This window comes from Mustela lutreola, chromosome 10, assembly GCF_030435805.1.
Source record: "Mustela lutreola isolate mMusLut2 chromosome 10, mMusLut2.pri, whole genome shotgun sequence".
Taxonomy (NCBI): Eukaryota; Metazoa; Chordata; class Mammalia; order Carnivora; family Mustelidae; genus Mustela; species Mustela lutreola.
The window spans coordinates 3,852,734-3,866,774 of NC_081299.1; the positions used below are offsets into that span (position 1 = coordinate 3,852,734).

Genomic DNA, 14,041 nt, shown 5'->3' on the forward strand with positions numbered 1-14,041 from the left:
TAGCTAAGAGATGGTGTCGGTAACCAGAGCCAGCGAGGAATGAGCTGCTCCCTATTCCGCCACCTTTGTGAACGCGTGGCACGGCCGGAGACCCTCCGGGGCCCACCCACTCCGCCCACTCCGCCCGCACCCGGACCACTTCCCATCAGGCAGGCGGGAAGGTCCTGAGGCAGGAGCTACAAAGGACCGTGGTCTACCTGCGGCCCGGACACCGCCGGGGTAATGGATGTGAAGGAATTCTAGTTTCCCAGCACAGAGCCTCCGTCAGAAAAAGTCATGTTTGCGCAGTTGTTCTCTCGGCTCTGGATCGGAACAAATTCTACGTGGACAGTTCAGTCACGACCAACTCCAGAATCTCACCGAAGCACAACGGAAGTTAAGAAAAGCCTCTCAGGCTTAACAAAGACCAAGATCACGGTTGGTACAGCAATTAGTAGGAAAAACAATGTCGCTGAATAGATTACCATGCCGATCCTTTCCTAAAAAAAAAAAAACCTTCCACAATAAGAGTAGCCATGTGTTAGCCACTTTAATATAAAATGTGATCAAAACTCAATTACAAGAGTTCAAAAAGGCATAGAAAAATCAGTGTTTCAGTTTTATTACAAGTTTTAAAACCTGGAAATAATCTGGGGGGAAAAAAAACCCCACACCTTCTATGCGGATTTCAGCCCAGGATTAATCTTTTTACAACCAAACTAAAAATCACTACAGGTGAACATCGATGCAACAAACAAGTACAATTTGCAAATCCAGGTCATAAACTTGCTAACAAAGTTAACGATCGTGGTAAGGGACAGCGCCAGAAACCAGCTGATGCCTCAGTTACACTGGGAAGAAACCTCTCCTTGCCCTAAGGCGGAGAAACGCGCAAACAATTCTGCTTCAAGAAATTTGCATAGAAATAGAAAATCCTGGAGCCTTTACTACAAATGAAATTGCAAAGACACACGTTAAATTCAATCCAAGAGCACCAAATGTCATATTGGAGCCAAAGGTAGGGCTCCAACGTTTAATTTCCAGCTAGGCAGCTAGCAGAGCCCAAGAATTTCAGGTGGGGAAACTAGCTGTGGACAAACCCTAAAAACACAGCTTCACACACTGCGATTTTAAGACGATGCAGACATTTCTGCAGAATTGTTTAGATTTCCGAAGGGCACCATAAGGCATCAGGGTCTCTTTTCAAACTTGCTCTCAAATCCTCTGGATTTCCAGTTGGCGACAATGACTTTACAACTGCGCAACCTCTCCCAGATCTCTAGCCTCTGCACACGAGGCAACAAAACCCCACTTTCATCCTGCCCAGACTAAGGTCAGTTTGCAGAGTGACCTGACATTAAATCCAGCCAAGGCCTAAATGGCACAGAAGTGGCCGTTCCCTGGGCACGTCAACATTTTCCCTCAACTCCTCAGCACGACCTGGCCCTCCATCGCTTCTTCTTGGCGTCCACCCCGGGGCAAAAACCACGTCCCAGGGAGATGCTCCCAGGGAGATGCCCGCGGTCCATCTCCGGAAGCTCAGCTCCAGCTCCCCCTGCTGGGGGCCGAAGCGACAGTTTGTTGCTGAGTCCTAAAAAGTCATTTACAAATTCAGTTTTGTGTGCGTTTACTTAATTTAAAACCTGGGACTTTTAGAACCACTCCCCACTCTTTTCTGGAGGGTAGGCTATGCAGCGGCACCGAAGGAAATTTTATTTCTACAGGAAGAAAAGGATTAACATAGTCATTGTGTGGGAGTAATTTGTAACCCCAACTTGAAATGCCCCAGAACCCTGCTTTTTACATTTCCGAGCCTGCCTTTTTCCTGCAAGAGAACCTCAGGTGAGTTGCTGGTTTTGCTCAACAAACTAGGAGCCCCGTAGTACACCTGAATCTGAGAAAAGCACGGGATAAAACTGTCCCACTTTTGGAAGTCAAACAGTGACAACTGGAGGGCGCACATTTCCACTCTTAACCACCTGCTGGAGGTCAAAGCCCCGGCAGTTCCCTTACAGGAGCTTCTCTCCGCTTTGGTATTCTTACCATGTAAACCTGAAACCTTCAAGCAGGAGAAAAGTCTAATCACAAATACGTGAAAGGCCGCCCAAGCGAAGCTTTTACTCTGATCTCCAATTTTCTGTTTAAGCCACACTGCGGAGGTACAAGGAAAACCACCACTGTGATTCCTAGATTTTATTTAAAGACCATACAAAAGATCCCGACACAGGACTTCTAATCCTCGTCCTCCTCCTCCTCCTCGTCCTGGTTGATCTGGAAGTAGCGCAGCTCGTAGCTCTCCTTGCTGTTGGCCACCACACGCAGCCAGTCGCGGAGGTTATTCTTCTTCAAGTACTTTTTGGTCAGATATTTCAAATACCTGCGGAGAAAGGACACTTGAGACCACCGCAGGCCCGCCCAGCGCTCCGTCACTGCACCTGTCCTGAAACCCACGTAATCCAATCATTACCATTTAGGGCTTTTTGCCGCCATTCAAAAATGGCAGAGATGGGGCGCCTGGGGCTTAAGCATCTGTCTTAGGCTCGGGTCACGGTCCCAGGGTCCCAGGGTCCCGGGATCAAGCCCCGCAAGGGGTTCTCCGCTGAGTGGGAAGCCTGCTTCTCCCTCTCTCACTCCCCCTGCTTGTGTTCCCTCTCTCACTGTCAAATAAAATAAAATCTTAAAAAAATAAAATAAAATAAAAAATAAACACACAGCAAAGATGAGGCCAAAAGTATCAGCCACATTCATCTAAACCGGCAATAAAAATGAGAACAGAGAAGCATCTTTTAACAGTTGTCCATTAAACACAGCAATACACCTATAAAGTGATTTTGAGTGTCCACTACAGAGTGGACACCAAAAACATGATATTTTTAGATACCATGAGATTAACTTAACAATTAAGCACACCATCTCAGTATCGTTTTACTGAAGAATCACTGGGCTTCTGAGCTCCAAGTCTTCCCCACACATCACACCTCATGGATCCGAACCTCCTTTAGAGGTTGTTCAGACGATCGGGACAGTTTCTCAGGGCTGCTGTGCACAGACTTCTACGACGGGACGCTCACTACCCCCCTCCCGGGGAAGGGACGCCACCGGCCCTGCCCTCGCTCCTGCACAGCACGTGAGAGCTCGCAGCGTTCATCTGGCTGCTGTGGCCTGGGTGACGGCCAAGCGGTCACCACAGCAAACTGCTTAGAAAACTCGCGATTTATACACAGGCAGCAAGTGACTCCGGTGCCCGACATCCCACGACACAAAGGCTACAATCTTTTCTTCTCTCGCTGTTTACTCTTGAGGCCCTGGGGCATCTTCCCAAACCCGTGAGGAAAAGAGGGAACAGAACCCCAAGCCAACTCACTGCTGAGCAAATTCACCTTTCCAAACCTCTGTCTGGAAACTCAGTTTCTCCCTCTGTGAAAGGAGACTCTGGTACTTACCGTCTCTCCTGACTGTTATGGGCACTAAAGGAGACACACAGGCAAACTGGCCTATTAGCAAAGACCCAACTATCAATGAACCAACAGACTCACCATCTCCAAGAAATGAACACTGTTCAACAGTGTTACTTGTCAACAAAGCAATCTTCACAAAGATGTGAAGATCTCAGTTCAATTCTATCCTCTTTTCCCGAAGTAAAAATAAATCAATTTGGTCGCTTCATCTATTCTTCTGTCATTTACTATTTCTGCCATCTAGTAAGGTGGTTAATTTCAGGTAGTTTTAAAACTTTCAAAATAGAAGATTGGGAAACTAGGGGAAAAGCTACAGAAGTTTGGAGATCAGAAAAGGTCCTAGAGCAGGAACACCTAGAACGCTACAAGTCCAACGACCGTCACTGAGAGAGGAGAGCCATGAAGGTCAAGGCACCAGTCCTCCTGCACTGGGGATGAACAAGCATCCGTGAGAACAGAAGTAAGGGGTGTCAGGAGCCATTCTTAAACCAGGTTGGTAAGTGTGGAAACAGGTCACAGATCACAGCATCCCCCACATGACCTATGTGAAGGCCCAGAGCACTGTAGGCTTTCTATGCCCTGGAGACCCTATGGCTGCACCAGTCTCTCGTGGTATCAGATCTCCTGCTGCACAAATAAAAGAACTCGAGCCAGGCAGAACCGGAAGTCACTTCTGACTGATAATAACTAAAGCTAAAAGCAAAGGCTGATCTGTCCCCGATCTGTCCGAATACACCTTCACATTTCCCACCACTTGATGCAGTCTGACTGAAAGTTCCTAAGAATATGCCGGCTCTGGGCTAGGAGCGAGGTCTCAACAGTCCGATTCCTTGTAACCACTGTGGAATACCACCGGCTAAGTGACCCGGGGTCTCCGACTTAGCAGAAAACGGGCCCGCGGGAACTACAAGGATGGCTTTGGTCTGCACGGAGCTCTCAAGGGAGCGCTCACCCAACGACACGAGCACTTACGGGCAAAGTAAGGAGAATTAAGTGTAAGTGTAAGGAGTGTTCACTGATGGTGAACACTGAATAATGGAGAGACTCGGGGTCTAGGCTGGACGCCTGAAACTAACACAACACTGCCGGGCGATGAAAACAAGAGCTCCTCACTGTGATCTAGAGGCAAAGGGGGAGAAATTCTCATTTTTAATACTGTCCAATCAAGCCAGAGCTCTCTACTGTTGCAATCTTTCCCTGTGTAAAACAAAAAAAAAATTTTTTTTTAAATTTTATTTATCTATTTGACAGGACAGAGAGATCACAAGTAGTGAGAGAGGCAGGCAGAGAGAGAGGAGGAAGCAGGCTCCCCACTGAGCAGAGAGCCCGATGCGGGGCTCGATCCCAGGACCCTGAGATCATGACCTGAGCCGAAGGCAGAGGCTTTAACCCACTGAGCCACCCAGGTGCCCCTGGAAAACAAAATTTTAAAAAATTATCAAAACCTGAATGCTTTAGGGGCACCTGGGGGCCTCAGTGGGTTCATTTAGCCTCTGCCTTTGGCTCAGGTCATGACCTCAGGGTCCTGGGATCGAGTCCGGCATCGGGCTCTCTTCGTACCAGGGAGCCTACCCTCCCCCCGCCTCTCTGCCTACTTGTGATCTCTGTCTCTCAAGTAAATAAATTAAAATCTTAAAAAAAAAAAAAAAAAGCTGAATGCTTTTAACCCCCATAACAACATTCATTCATTCACTGCCTCCTTGCACTGGGCCCCATTCTAGGATTAACAACTACAGCAGACACCGATGACTCTGGGGGCGGCGGACTCAGCGGACTCTCTGTGCCCGCAGGTCACACTCATCGGTCCCATACCTTTTGGAAAAAGGCACCTCGGAAGTTACAGTGATCTTGCTTTTGCTCCTCTCAATGGTTACCACCCCTCCACCGAGATTTCCAGCTTTTCCATTCACTTTGATTCTCTCCTGAAGAAACTGCTCCTGTGGAAATCGTCAAGTTGATCAGTTAGTGAGGTGAGCACCCCACCCCCTTAATAGACTACTGCACCTTTACATACTTTTTTTTTTTTTTAAACAGAGAGACAGCGAGAGAGGGACTACAAGCAGGTAGAGTGGGAGAGGGAGAAGCAGGCCTGCCGAGCAGGGAGCCTGAATTAGGGCTCGACACCAGGACCCTGGGATCATGACCTGAGCTGAAGGCAGACGCTTTACGACTGAGTCACCCAGGGGCCCCCATTTTTATACTCCTAACAGTGAACACAGAATTGTTTTCCACATGTCTGGTCTTTAAAAATAAATTACAGCAAATCCTCAGCTATTAATACAAGGTCTGAAATTTAAGAACTTGAGAATGACACTACTTGACTTTCTCTCTGTGTAACAAGCATGAACACACCTGACGGCTTCCACAGAAGGTCCAATGTGCCTCTGTACAAAAGGCTTGACAGAGAAGCCCAAGGTAAGACAAGACAGGAGACCTGGGGCCGAACCGTTACAAAGTACCTTCAGCTTCTGAACCTCAGAATATAAAGCACTGTCCCCAGCACCGCCAGAGGAAGGACTTCTCCAACCTGGGCAAGGAGCAACACACAGAGACCCGAACAGCTCGTCACCGGTTCAGGGGCCTGTGCATGCACAGCCTGAGGACAGCAGCCCCGGAGCCCAGAGACACTGGGCCCCCCGGAAGCCCACAGGTCCTCCACCTGCATGGACTTCAGGGTCCTGCTCAAAAAGGAGGACTCTGGGGACGCCTGGGTCGCTCAGCTGGCGGGACATGCCACTCCTGGTCTCGGGATTTGTGGGTTTGAGCCCCACACTGGGCACAGGAGGTTACTCCTTACAAAAAGAAAACATTAAGATAAAAATAGGAATATTTCGGGGTGCCTGGGTGGCTCAGTGGGTTGGGCCGCTGCCTTCGGCTCAGGTCATGATCTCAGGGTCCTGGGATTAAGTCCCGCATCGGGCTCTCTGCTCAGCAGGGAGCCTGCTTCCCTCTCTCTCTCTCTCTGCCTGCCTCTCCATCTACTTGTGATTTCTCTCTGTCAAATAAATAAATGAAGTCTTTAAAAAAAAAAAAAAATAGGAATATTTCCTTCTCTTGCTCTTGCAATATGAGCCCCTCAGCTCCAAACCCCTACAACCCTCTATTTAAAAACTCCAACACAGGACGCCTGGGTGGCTCAGTTGGTTGAGCAGCTGCCTTCGGCTCAGGTCATGATCCCAGTGTCCTGGGATTGAGTCCCACATCAGGCTCCTTGCTCGGCAGAGAGCCGGCTTCCCTCTCTGCCTGCCTGTGCACACGGGTGCGCTCTCTCTCTGACAAATAAATCAATAAAATCTTTTTAAAAAATAAATAATAAAATAAAAACTCCAACACTAGGGCACCTGGGTAGCTCAGTCAGCTAAGAATTCAACTCTTGATTTCGGCTCGGGTCATGAGATCCAGCCCCAAGTTGGGCTCTGCACTCAGCAGGGAATCAGCTTGAGGATTTGCTCTCTCCCTCTGCAACACCCCCCACCTCGCCCAAGCTCTCAGGAAAAAAATAATTAAATCAAAGCCTGGGTGGCACAGTCTCTTGAGCATCTGACTCTTGGTTTCTGCTCAGGTCATGATATCAGGGTCCTGGGACAGAGCCCAGCATGGTGCTCCCAGGGCTCCAGGACCAGCAAGGAATCTGCTTACCCCTCCCCCTCTGTCCCTCTCCAGCCTGTGCTCTGACTCTCTCTCTCAAACTGATACATAAAGTCTTCAAAAAAAAAATCTTTTTAGGGTGCCTGGGTGGCTCAGTCATTATGTGTCTGCCTTCAGCTCAGGTCATGATCCCAGGGTCTTGGGGTGGAGCCCTGCACTGGGTTCCCTGCTCAGCAGGAGGCCTGCTTCTCCCTCTCCCACTCGTTTGTGTTCCCGCTCTCACCGTCTCTGTCAAATAAATAAAATCTTTAAAAATAAATAAATCTTTTTCCCAAAACTTTAAAATGAAATTTAAAGAATCTTCCAATACACTGTATGTTAAGTGAGCATAGGGTAGAGTGACTGGTCAGAAATCCTGACTTTTGCCTCTGAGACTCATAAATGGCTCAAGTTTTTTATCCTCTGGAAACTTCTAGAAGGAAAACAATCACATAAACAGGTGAGTGCAGAGAAGGAGAGGGAAAGGACAGCAGCGCCGGGCCGTCACAGACACAAACTGGAAGAAGCCACAAAGGTTAGGAAGGAAAAGAGGCGCCAGAGGAAAGTAAGAAGTCGCTGCACAGAGGAGGGACTACAGAGCCAATTCCGGGACTTCCTGTGGGACAGGGACACACAAGAGGTTACTGGAATTCTGCTCAGGGGAATCAGTGGCCACAGGCTGAGTTAGGTTTTCACCTGAAATCACTCCTGTTGTACTGCTACTACCTTGGCGAGGAGGAGGCTCTGCATCAGAGTCTGAGCCCCGGCGTGGCCACGGAACAGGCAGAGTCGACTGCCAATACCTCGCTGCAGCCAAAAGGCGGCCGGGAGGCTAGTTTTTCTTGACGTAACGGAGATACAAGAATACCAGGGAATGAGCCCAAATATGGGGGCAAGGTACCAGGACCGAGCAGCGTGTGGAAAAAACAAGCTCCAAGTACGAGTCAGCAAGCAGGATATTTGAACATGAACACTGCAGCTCTGCTGTCCGACAAGACGCGAAGCTTGAAGAAACGCTGCCATCTGTCCCGCAGTCAGGCCCGGGGGAGGCACCTTGTCCCAGGCAGATTAGGGCTCCATGCTTATGTTTAAACACACCCGAAGTGTGAAGTGGGCACACTGATCTAGTTCGTGGTTTCCTGGGAACTTGTAAGTAAATCATTTTTGGAAACAAAAGGAAAGATGGAGAAGAAGACAGGTGGTTCTCTAGCGCTGATGTCTCCTCCTCAACACTGACACACGCAAGAGAAAGCCAGACTTCAAAACAAGTAACTAGGAGCGCCTGGGTGGCTCAGTGGGTTAAAGCCTCTGCCTTCGGCTCAGGTCATGATCTCAGGGTCCTGGGATCGAGCCCCACATCGGGCTCTCTGCTCAGCAGGGAGCCTACTTCCCACCCCCCTCTGCCTGCCCCTCTGCCTACTTGTGATCTGTCAAATAAATAAATAAAATCTTCTAAAAAACCAAACAAACAAGTAACCAGCCCGAGTTCCAAGGTTGTGCATGGAGCCAGAACCGCAGGGCTGCCTACAAGTGCTTGAGACCGGAAATGTGCTCCGGCAGGATTTTTCAGCAACACCCCAGAAGATCCGTCACCGTCCTGAGTGGCGTCAAGGGTGTCACTTACAAAATTGGCCGCATCCATGATTCCATCTTCTACAGGGTGAGTGCAATCAAGGGTAAACTTCAGAACTTGCTTCTTTTTTTTGCCCCCCTTCACCACGAGCTTTTTCTAAGAAGGTACACAAATGATAAAGAGATGAAAGCACAATCAGCCCCCCCTCCCCCAACCACCAAAAAGTGAACAAAACCCTAAAACGCCTGAAATGGAAAAGCCCATACAAACACAAAACCTGTGGAGCTGTGCCCCCTTGCAGAGCAGCCACCCAAGAGACCTGCCCAGACACTCTGGGCTCTGCCCGAGAGCGACCAAGGGCGATACCCCAGAGGCTGCTCTACGTGCTTTGGGACCTGGACTCATGCCCTTTTGAAGGAAACCTCATTCTGGCACTACTGACCCATTTACACTTTCCAGCCTCCCCAATCTCTTTGGGCAGGAAGGTCTGTGATCTTACAAACCACAATAAAAGGAACATTCCCTTTTATTTACCATAAAACTTCCAAAATGAAGTTTCAAGATATAACACTCACTTGACTCCAGGACTAGGGCAGGCGTACAAGTGCCTCGCAAACCTGAAACAATTCTGATCTGGAGTGAGTACTCGTCCTAACTCCGGACGAGGGTCCAGACCCACGTAAACTGTTCTCCCTAATCCTCTCCTAACTACCTACCTTCTCGGAAAAGCACAATGGGAACCACTCGTCCCAGCAACACATCTAACTCAGCTGAGAGAAGATAAGGCTAAAACTAAAAATTAGTTCTAATTCTAAGGCATAACCAATAATTCATAATCCTCTAATGTAGAAGGTTCTAATCACAACACAACTATCAACTTCTGGGTTTTGACTTAAACCACCGGCCTGAGCACATCCAACAAGGATCCAGTTCCCTGACTCTCAACAAGAGTCTTCTGCCTCCACAAACTCCGACATCTGTATAACCTTACCTGCTCACCTACTCCTCCACTCTAACACGCCCTACAGATTCTAAAAAGACTTCCAGGAACACATCCTGTCTCCCTTCCTGTTCAACAGAATTTCACCTAAGACCTGACTGGGTCAACTTTCCAAACGTTTAGCTACTGCAAACATCTCCGGTGTCTTTTCAAGACGTCTCTTCCTAGTAACCACCAAAAGGGATGCTCTAAGACCTAGCCCGGGACATGCACCACCAGCCCATGAAACACCTGCCCACGACAGGCTCCATGCGCCCCCCACGCCCCCCGCCAAGGTTTTAAACCGAAGGCGCACAAATGCACGGGCATTAAAAACCTGCACAGGCAGAGAGAGTGCGGCGAACCGAGAACGTTAACAAGGGTGTCCCAGCAGGAAAAGGGGGGCGAGATCACGACTCGCTCACGCAACCTGCACAAGGACGGCGAGCTGCAGGTGGATGACACGAGGGCGCCGCACGACCCGGTCCCCGCCCGGCTGCAACTGAATGGAGCTGGGCCTTGCCCGAGACCCAACAGGGTCCGTACAGGTGCGGCCCCGAGGATCTAACTCCCCCCATGGATGCTGCGCGGACCCCCAAACCCAAGCCTCTCTCTGAAAACAAGCCGGCCAGGCCACCGTCCCCCTGGTCCCCGAGTCCCGGACGCAGGCCTCCCGGATGCGCGGCTCCCCAGGGGGGCAGGTCCCCTACCTCCTCCCCGCCCTCCGCCCAGGTAAGCAGGCCCAGACCCTGGATGCCTCACGCCGGCCGGGCTCCCGGGGGCCCTCGCCGGCCCCGGCCGCAGCCTGGGCGCTGCAGCTCCCCGCTGGCCGTAGCCAGAGGCCCGAGCCTGAGCCGCGGCCTCCGAGACTCCCGGGCTCCTCTCGCGCCCCAGGCCGCGGCCTCCTCCGCCCATAACGTGCTGGGCCCCGGGGCGGCCCTGGCCCGCTCCAGCCGGCCTGCCAGCCCAGCCCCGGCCGGACTGTGCAGAGCGTCGTCCCGCGCGAGCCGAGCAGGAGCCGGGCCAGCGAGGCCCACGTGCCTGCCTCAGAGCCGAGGCCTCACGCGGAGCCATACTAACCACGGGCGCCATGGCGGCTGCGGAGGCAGAAAGGGAGGGGGGCGGACTACGCAGACGCAAAGAGCCGGCAGCGCGCAGAGCACGCAGGGCTCAGGCCGTGCCAATCGCTCTGCCACGCCCCTCGGCCGCCACCGCCTCGCCTGTTCCGTACGATCGGGGAGCGATTGCTTTTCCCGAAGGCACGCCCATCCTCTCGCCGGCCGGGGGAGTGGAGGCCGGGTGGCCGGTCCCACTGCGGTCGGAGGGGGGTCGCTGGGCTGGACGAGCCCAAAGAGAAATGAAGGGGTTCGCTCTCCTTTTTAAAAGTTTTGGAAAGAGAAAAGAAATAAGGAAATCACGAAACCTAGTGTCACCAGCTAGTGGAATGGGACTCGATCCCGCCCACTAGGGGACGCGAGGCCTTGCTGGTCGCGGGGTGCACATGCCAGCGGGCACTTCGGCTTCTTCCTACCTGAAGTGCCCGGCCTTGAAGCGGGGGCCCGGGGCCGCGGGGGCCCGGGGCCGCGTGTCCCGGGGCCAGCCCTGCTTGCTGCGCTCCGGTGCGCTCTCCGGTTGGACCCCGTCGCCCACCCTCCCAGCCCTGTCCCCGCCTAGGACTCCAGCTCGTGCCTTCCCGTTCCCGCTTCCAAAAATTCCCGTGCGGCGCTTCTGGAGCTGCCCCGCGGGCAGGAATCCCCTGGGATCTCCTCGAAACGCAGACTCCAGTTCCGCGGGTCTCCGTGGCTTGAGATTCTGCACTTCCACAAGCTCCTCGGAGATGCTGCCGGCGGGGGGCTCCGGCACCCCACGTTGAGTCGCCGAGGTCTTCACCCACTGCCTGGGCTGTTTCCCACCCACCCTCGCCCCTTCTCGTCCTCACCGGTTCCATCCTCTGCTGTAACCCGCACTCATTGCCGGTGTCCTCCGCTCACCTGGCTGCAGTGCCCTCACCTGGGGGAAACACCACACAGATGGTCTGGGTTTAAACCCCAGCCTTTTGTGCCCGGTGACCTAGTGCCAAAACGTCCTGCTCCTCTCGCCTGCAGACCACATCCCTGCTTTGCCAACGACTGCTGTTCCTCTGCCCTAGGGGGCTGGAGGGACGTCATCCTGTTCGCTTCCGGATTGTTCCTCTTCTGTCAATGTCTTGCTTCTTCATCCTGGTACAGGCCATGGGTGGAACATTCCAGAAACAGTAACTGAATCTGGTTTGCAATTACTCCAACACTTAAAGAACCAGTCAGTCTCCTTTCCTCGGAGACCCCAGCCCAACCCCAGCCCAACCCAGCCACATGCTCCCACTCCAAGGTATTAACTCGCTGGGGCCCCTGCTTTAAGCGTCTGCATTTTGATAAAACCACCCTACGAGTGGTTCCCGCATTTGCTACTGTGCTTATCTCACCTGTTCCGTTAGCTGGCTCACCAATCTTTGTATCCACTTGACAATCCTTTTACATTAAATTCTATTAAAAATTGGTGTGCTTTCTCCTGACTGATACAGCTCCTAATCCCAGCAAGCCCTTGCGGCTGCCTGATAACCCTAATGTCCTCTCCTCAGTGACTCTTCCCTACTCTGGTGAGAATGCCAGCCTGCCTTCCCCAGCCTTCCTCTCGGTTGGTGACTTCCATTACTCTTTATTTGGAAACATAGAAGCACTGCAAAAAGAATATTCAGATACTCCCACATCTAAACACGCAGCAACATCAACGCACGCCCCAGCCCCACCCCATCGCATTATCTTGCAACAAGAGCCCTTGTTCCCACAGAAGACCAGCCAGACACTCAGGGATTAACCATTCTTTAATATCCCCCATCTTAAAAAAAAAAAAAAGGCAATCTCTTGACGGCCTAACATTCCCATGGGTTACCACCCCTTCTCCTTTCTCCCTGCTATGGACTGAATGCATCCCCCCAAAATTCATAGTGGAAGCCCCAATCCCCCAAAGTGATGGTGGCTTCCCCTCCCCCGGGACTCCTGACACATACAACCAAAGGCCTCCTTGGTATCTTGAGTCTAGAATGTCAAGTGGGCCATCCCCACCCCCATGACCTCACTCTACCCCTCACCCTTCTGCCCACGCTGGGACCCATACCCCTTACCCCACCCCTTCCATCCTCAGCACCACTCCAACCCCGAGTTCCTGTGTCTCCACAGACACTGGTCTACTTTGCTTTGCTTGACATTTATTCCAGCTTCTGGGGCCTTCTACCTGTTGCTCCCTCTGCTTTGAACTCTTCTTCGTGGCTTTTCCTGTGTCTGATTTCTTCTCATCCTGCAAGGTCTTGGGCTCGGTGCCCCTCTCTGCCCGTGATTACGCAGTGCGCCCTCCCAGCTGCCCACCCTCCTTCACATCATCCTGGTGATTTTCTTTGGAGCGTTTGATACAGTCTGTCATTACCGTACTTGTCGATTTGTATACTTGGGTAACCTTGGCTGCTGTGTTCCCTCCCATGGGTATGGCCTATGGGTCTGCTCCGTTAACAGATGAAGAGGGGTTCCTGGGTGGCTCAGTGGGTTAAAGCCTCTGTTTTTGGCTCTGGTCGTGGTTCTGGGGTCCTGGGATCGAGCCCTGCATCAGACTCTCTGCTTAGCGGGGAGCCTGCTTCCTTCTCTTTCTCTCTGCCTGCTTGTGATCTCTGTCAAATAAATAAATAAAATTAAAAAAAAAACTGTAACAGATGAAGACGGGAATGGACGGATTTGATAAGCCCATGTATCAAGAACAAACATCCATCTCCTACTGCCCCTGCAGAGGGAAACTACTGCATAATTTATTTATAAAGCCCCATTCAGTTTTGTATGCCAGCTCTACCGCTTCCTAGGGTAACATTTTCTACTTTCTAAGGCTGTTGTCAAGATTAGGTGAATTAATACAAGTAAAAGAACTCTGGATAGTACATTGGCCCACAACATTAGCCATTGTTACGGTTATTGGGTTATTGCTGCTTGGAGCACAAATGGAACCCAGGTAGGGAAGAACCTTAAGAGATCCGGTGGTTTACCCCTAGAATTCACTCCCTTTCGTCTGCTGTCAAACTCCTACTCATCCTTCAAAACCCAGCTTGAATATTAATTCCTAGCTTATCCTAATTGATCAGTAACACTTTATGGGACGCCTTCTGTAGGTCGGGCTCTGGGTTTGACCCTGAATTCAAGAGAGGCAGAGACAGAGACTACTTATCCCAGAACTCAGAATAACACGTGCAGAGAAGCTGGATAATGGCCCAAAGATGGAAGGCACTCTACAAAAGAGCGCCGGGTTAAACAAGCACTGGCCAGGCCAAGAACGGCAGAGGGAGCCCTGCCGGAAGGGCTCAGAACCTCTTCTCCCTCCAAGCCCAGCCCTTCTTGTTGAGAACTGGGG

The 14,041-nt window shown here is 51.4% G+C and overlaps 1 protein-coding gene across 2 annotated transcripts; it reads right to left on the reverse strand.

Annotated features, from left to right (window-relative positions):
- Positions 1 to 510: 510 nt before the first annotated feature.
- RPL22 (ribosomal protein L22) lies at positions 511 to 11,579 on the reverse strand. Of its 2 annotated transcripts, none has more exons than XM_059135169.1 (4): positions 11,556 to 11,579; positions 8,689 to 8,793; positions 5,250 to 5,374; positions 511 to 2,356 (listed from the first exon to the last, which is right to left on the reverse strand). In XM_059135169.1, exons 1-4 carry the CDS (start codon positions 11,562 to 11,564, stop codon positions 2,212 to 2,214), a joined length of 384 nt encoding a protein of 127 aa, XP_058991152.1. In that variant the 5' UTR covers positions 11,565 to 11,579; the 3' UTR covers positions 511 to 2,211. The 2 variants fall into 2 exon arrangements, with proteins under 2 accessions (XP_058991152.1, XP_058991151.1); XM_059135168.1 differs by lacking the exon at positions 11,556 to 11,579 and adding an exon at positions 10,697 to 10,766.
- Between the last annotated feature and the right edge of the window lie 2,462 nt (positions 11,580 to 14,041).

Excerpts from the sequence above, each read along its gene's own strand:
- RPL22 (XM_059135168.1), bottom strand. Across the intron at positions 5,375-8,688 it reads TCATGGATGCGGCCAATTTT|GAGCAGTTTCTTCAGGAGAG; the intron begins GTAAGTGACACC and ends CGATTTCCACAG. Across the intron at positions 2,357-5,249 it reads GAGGTGCCTTTTTCCAAAAG|GTATTTGAAATATCTGACCA; the intron begins GTATGGGACCGA and ends CTTTCTCCGCAG.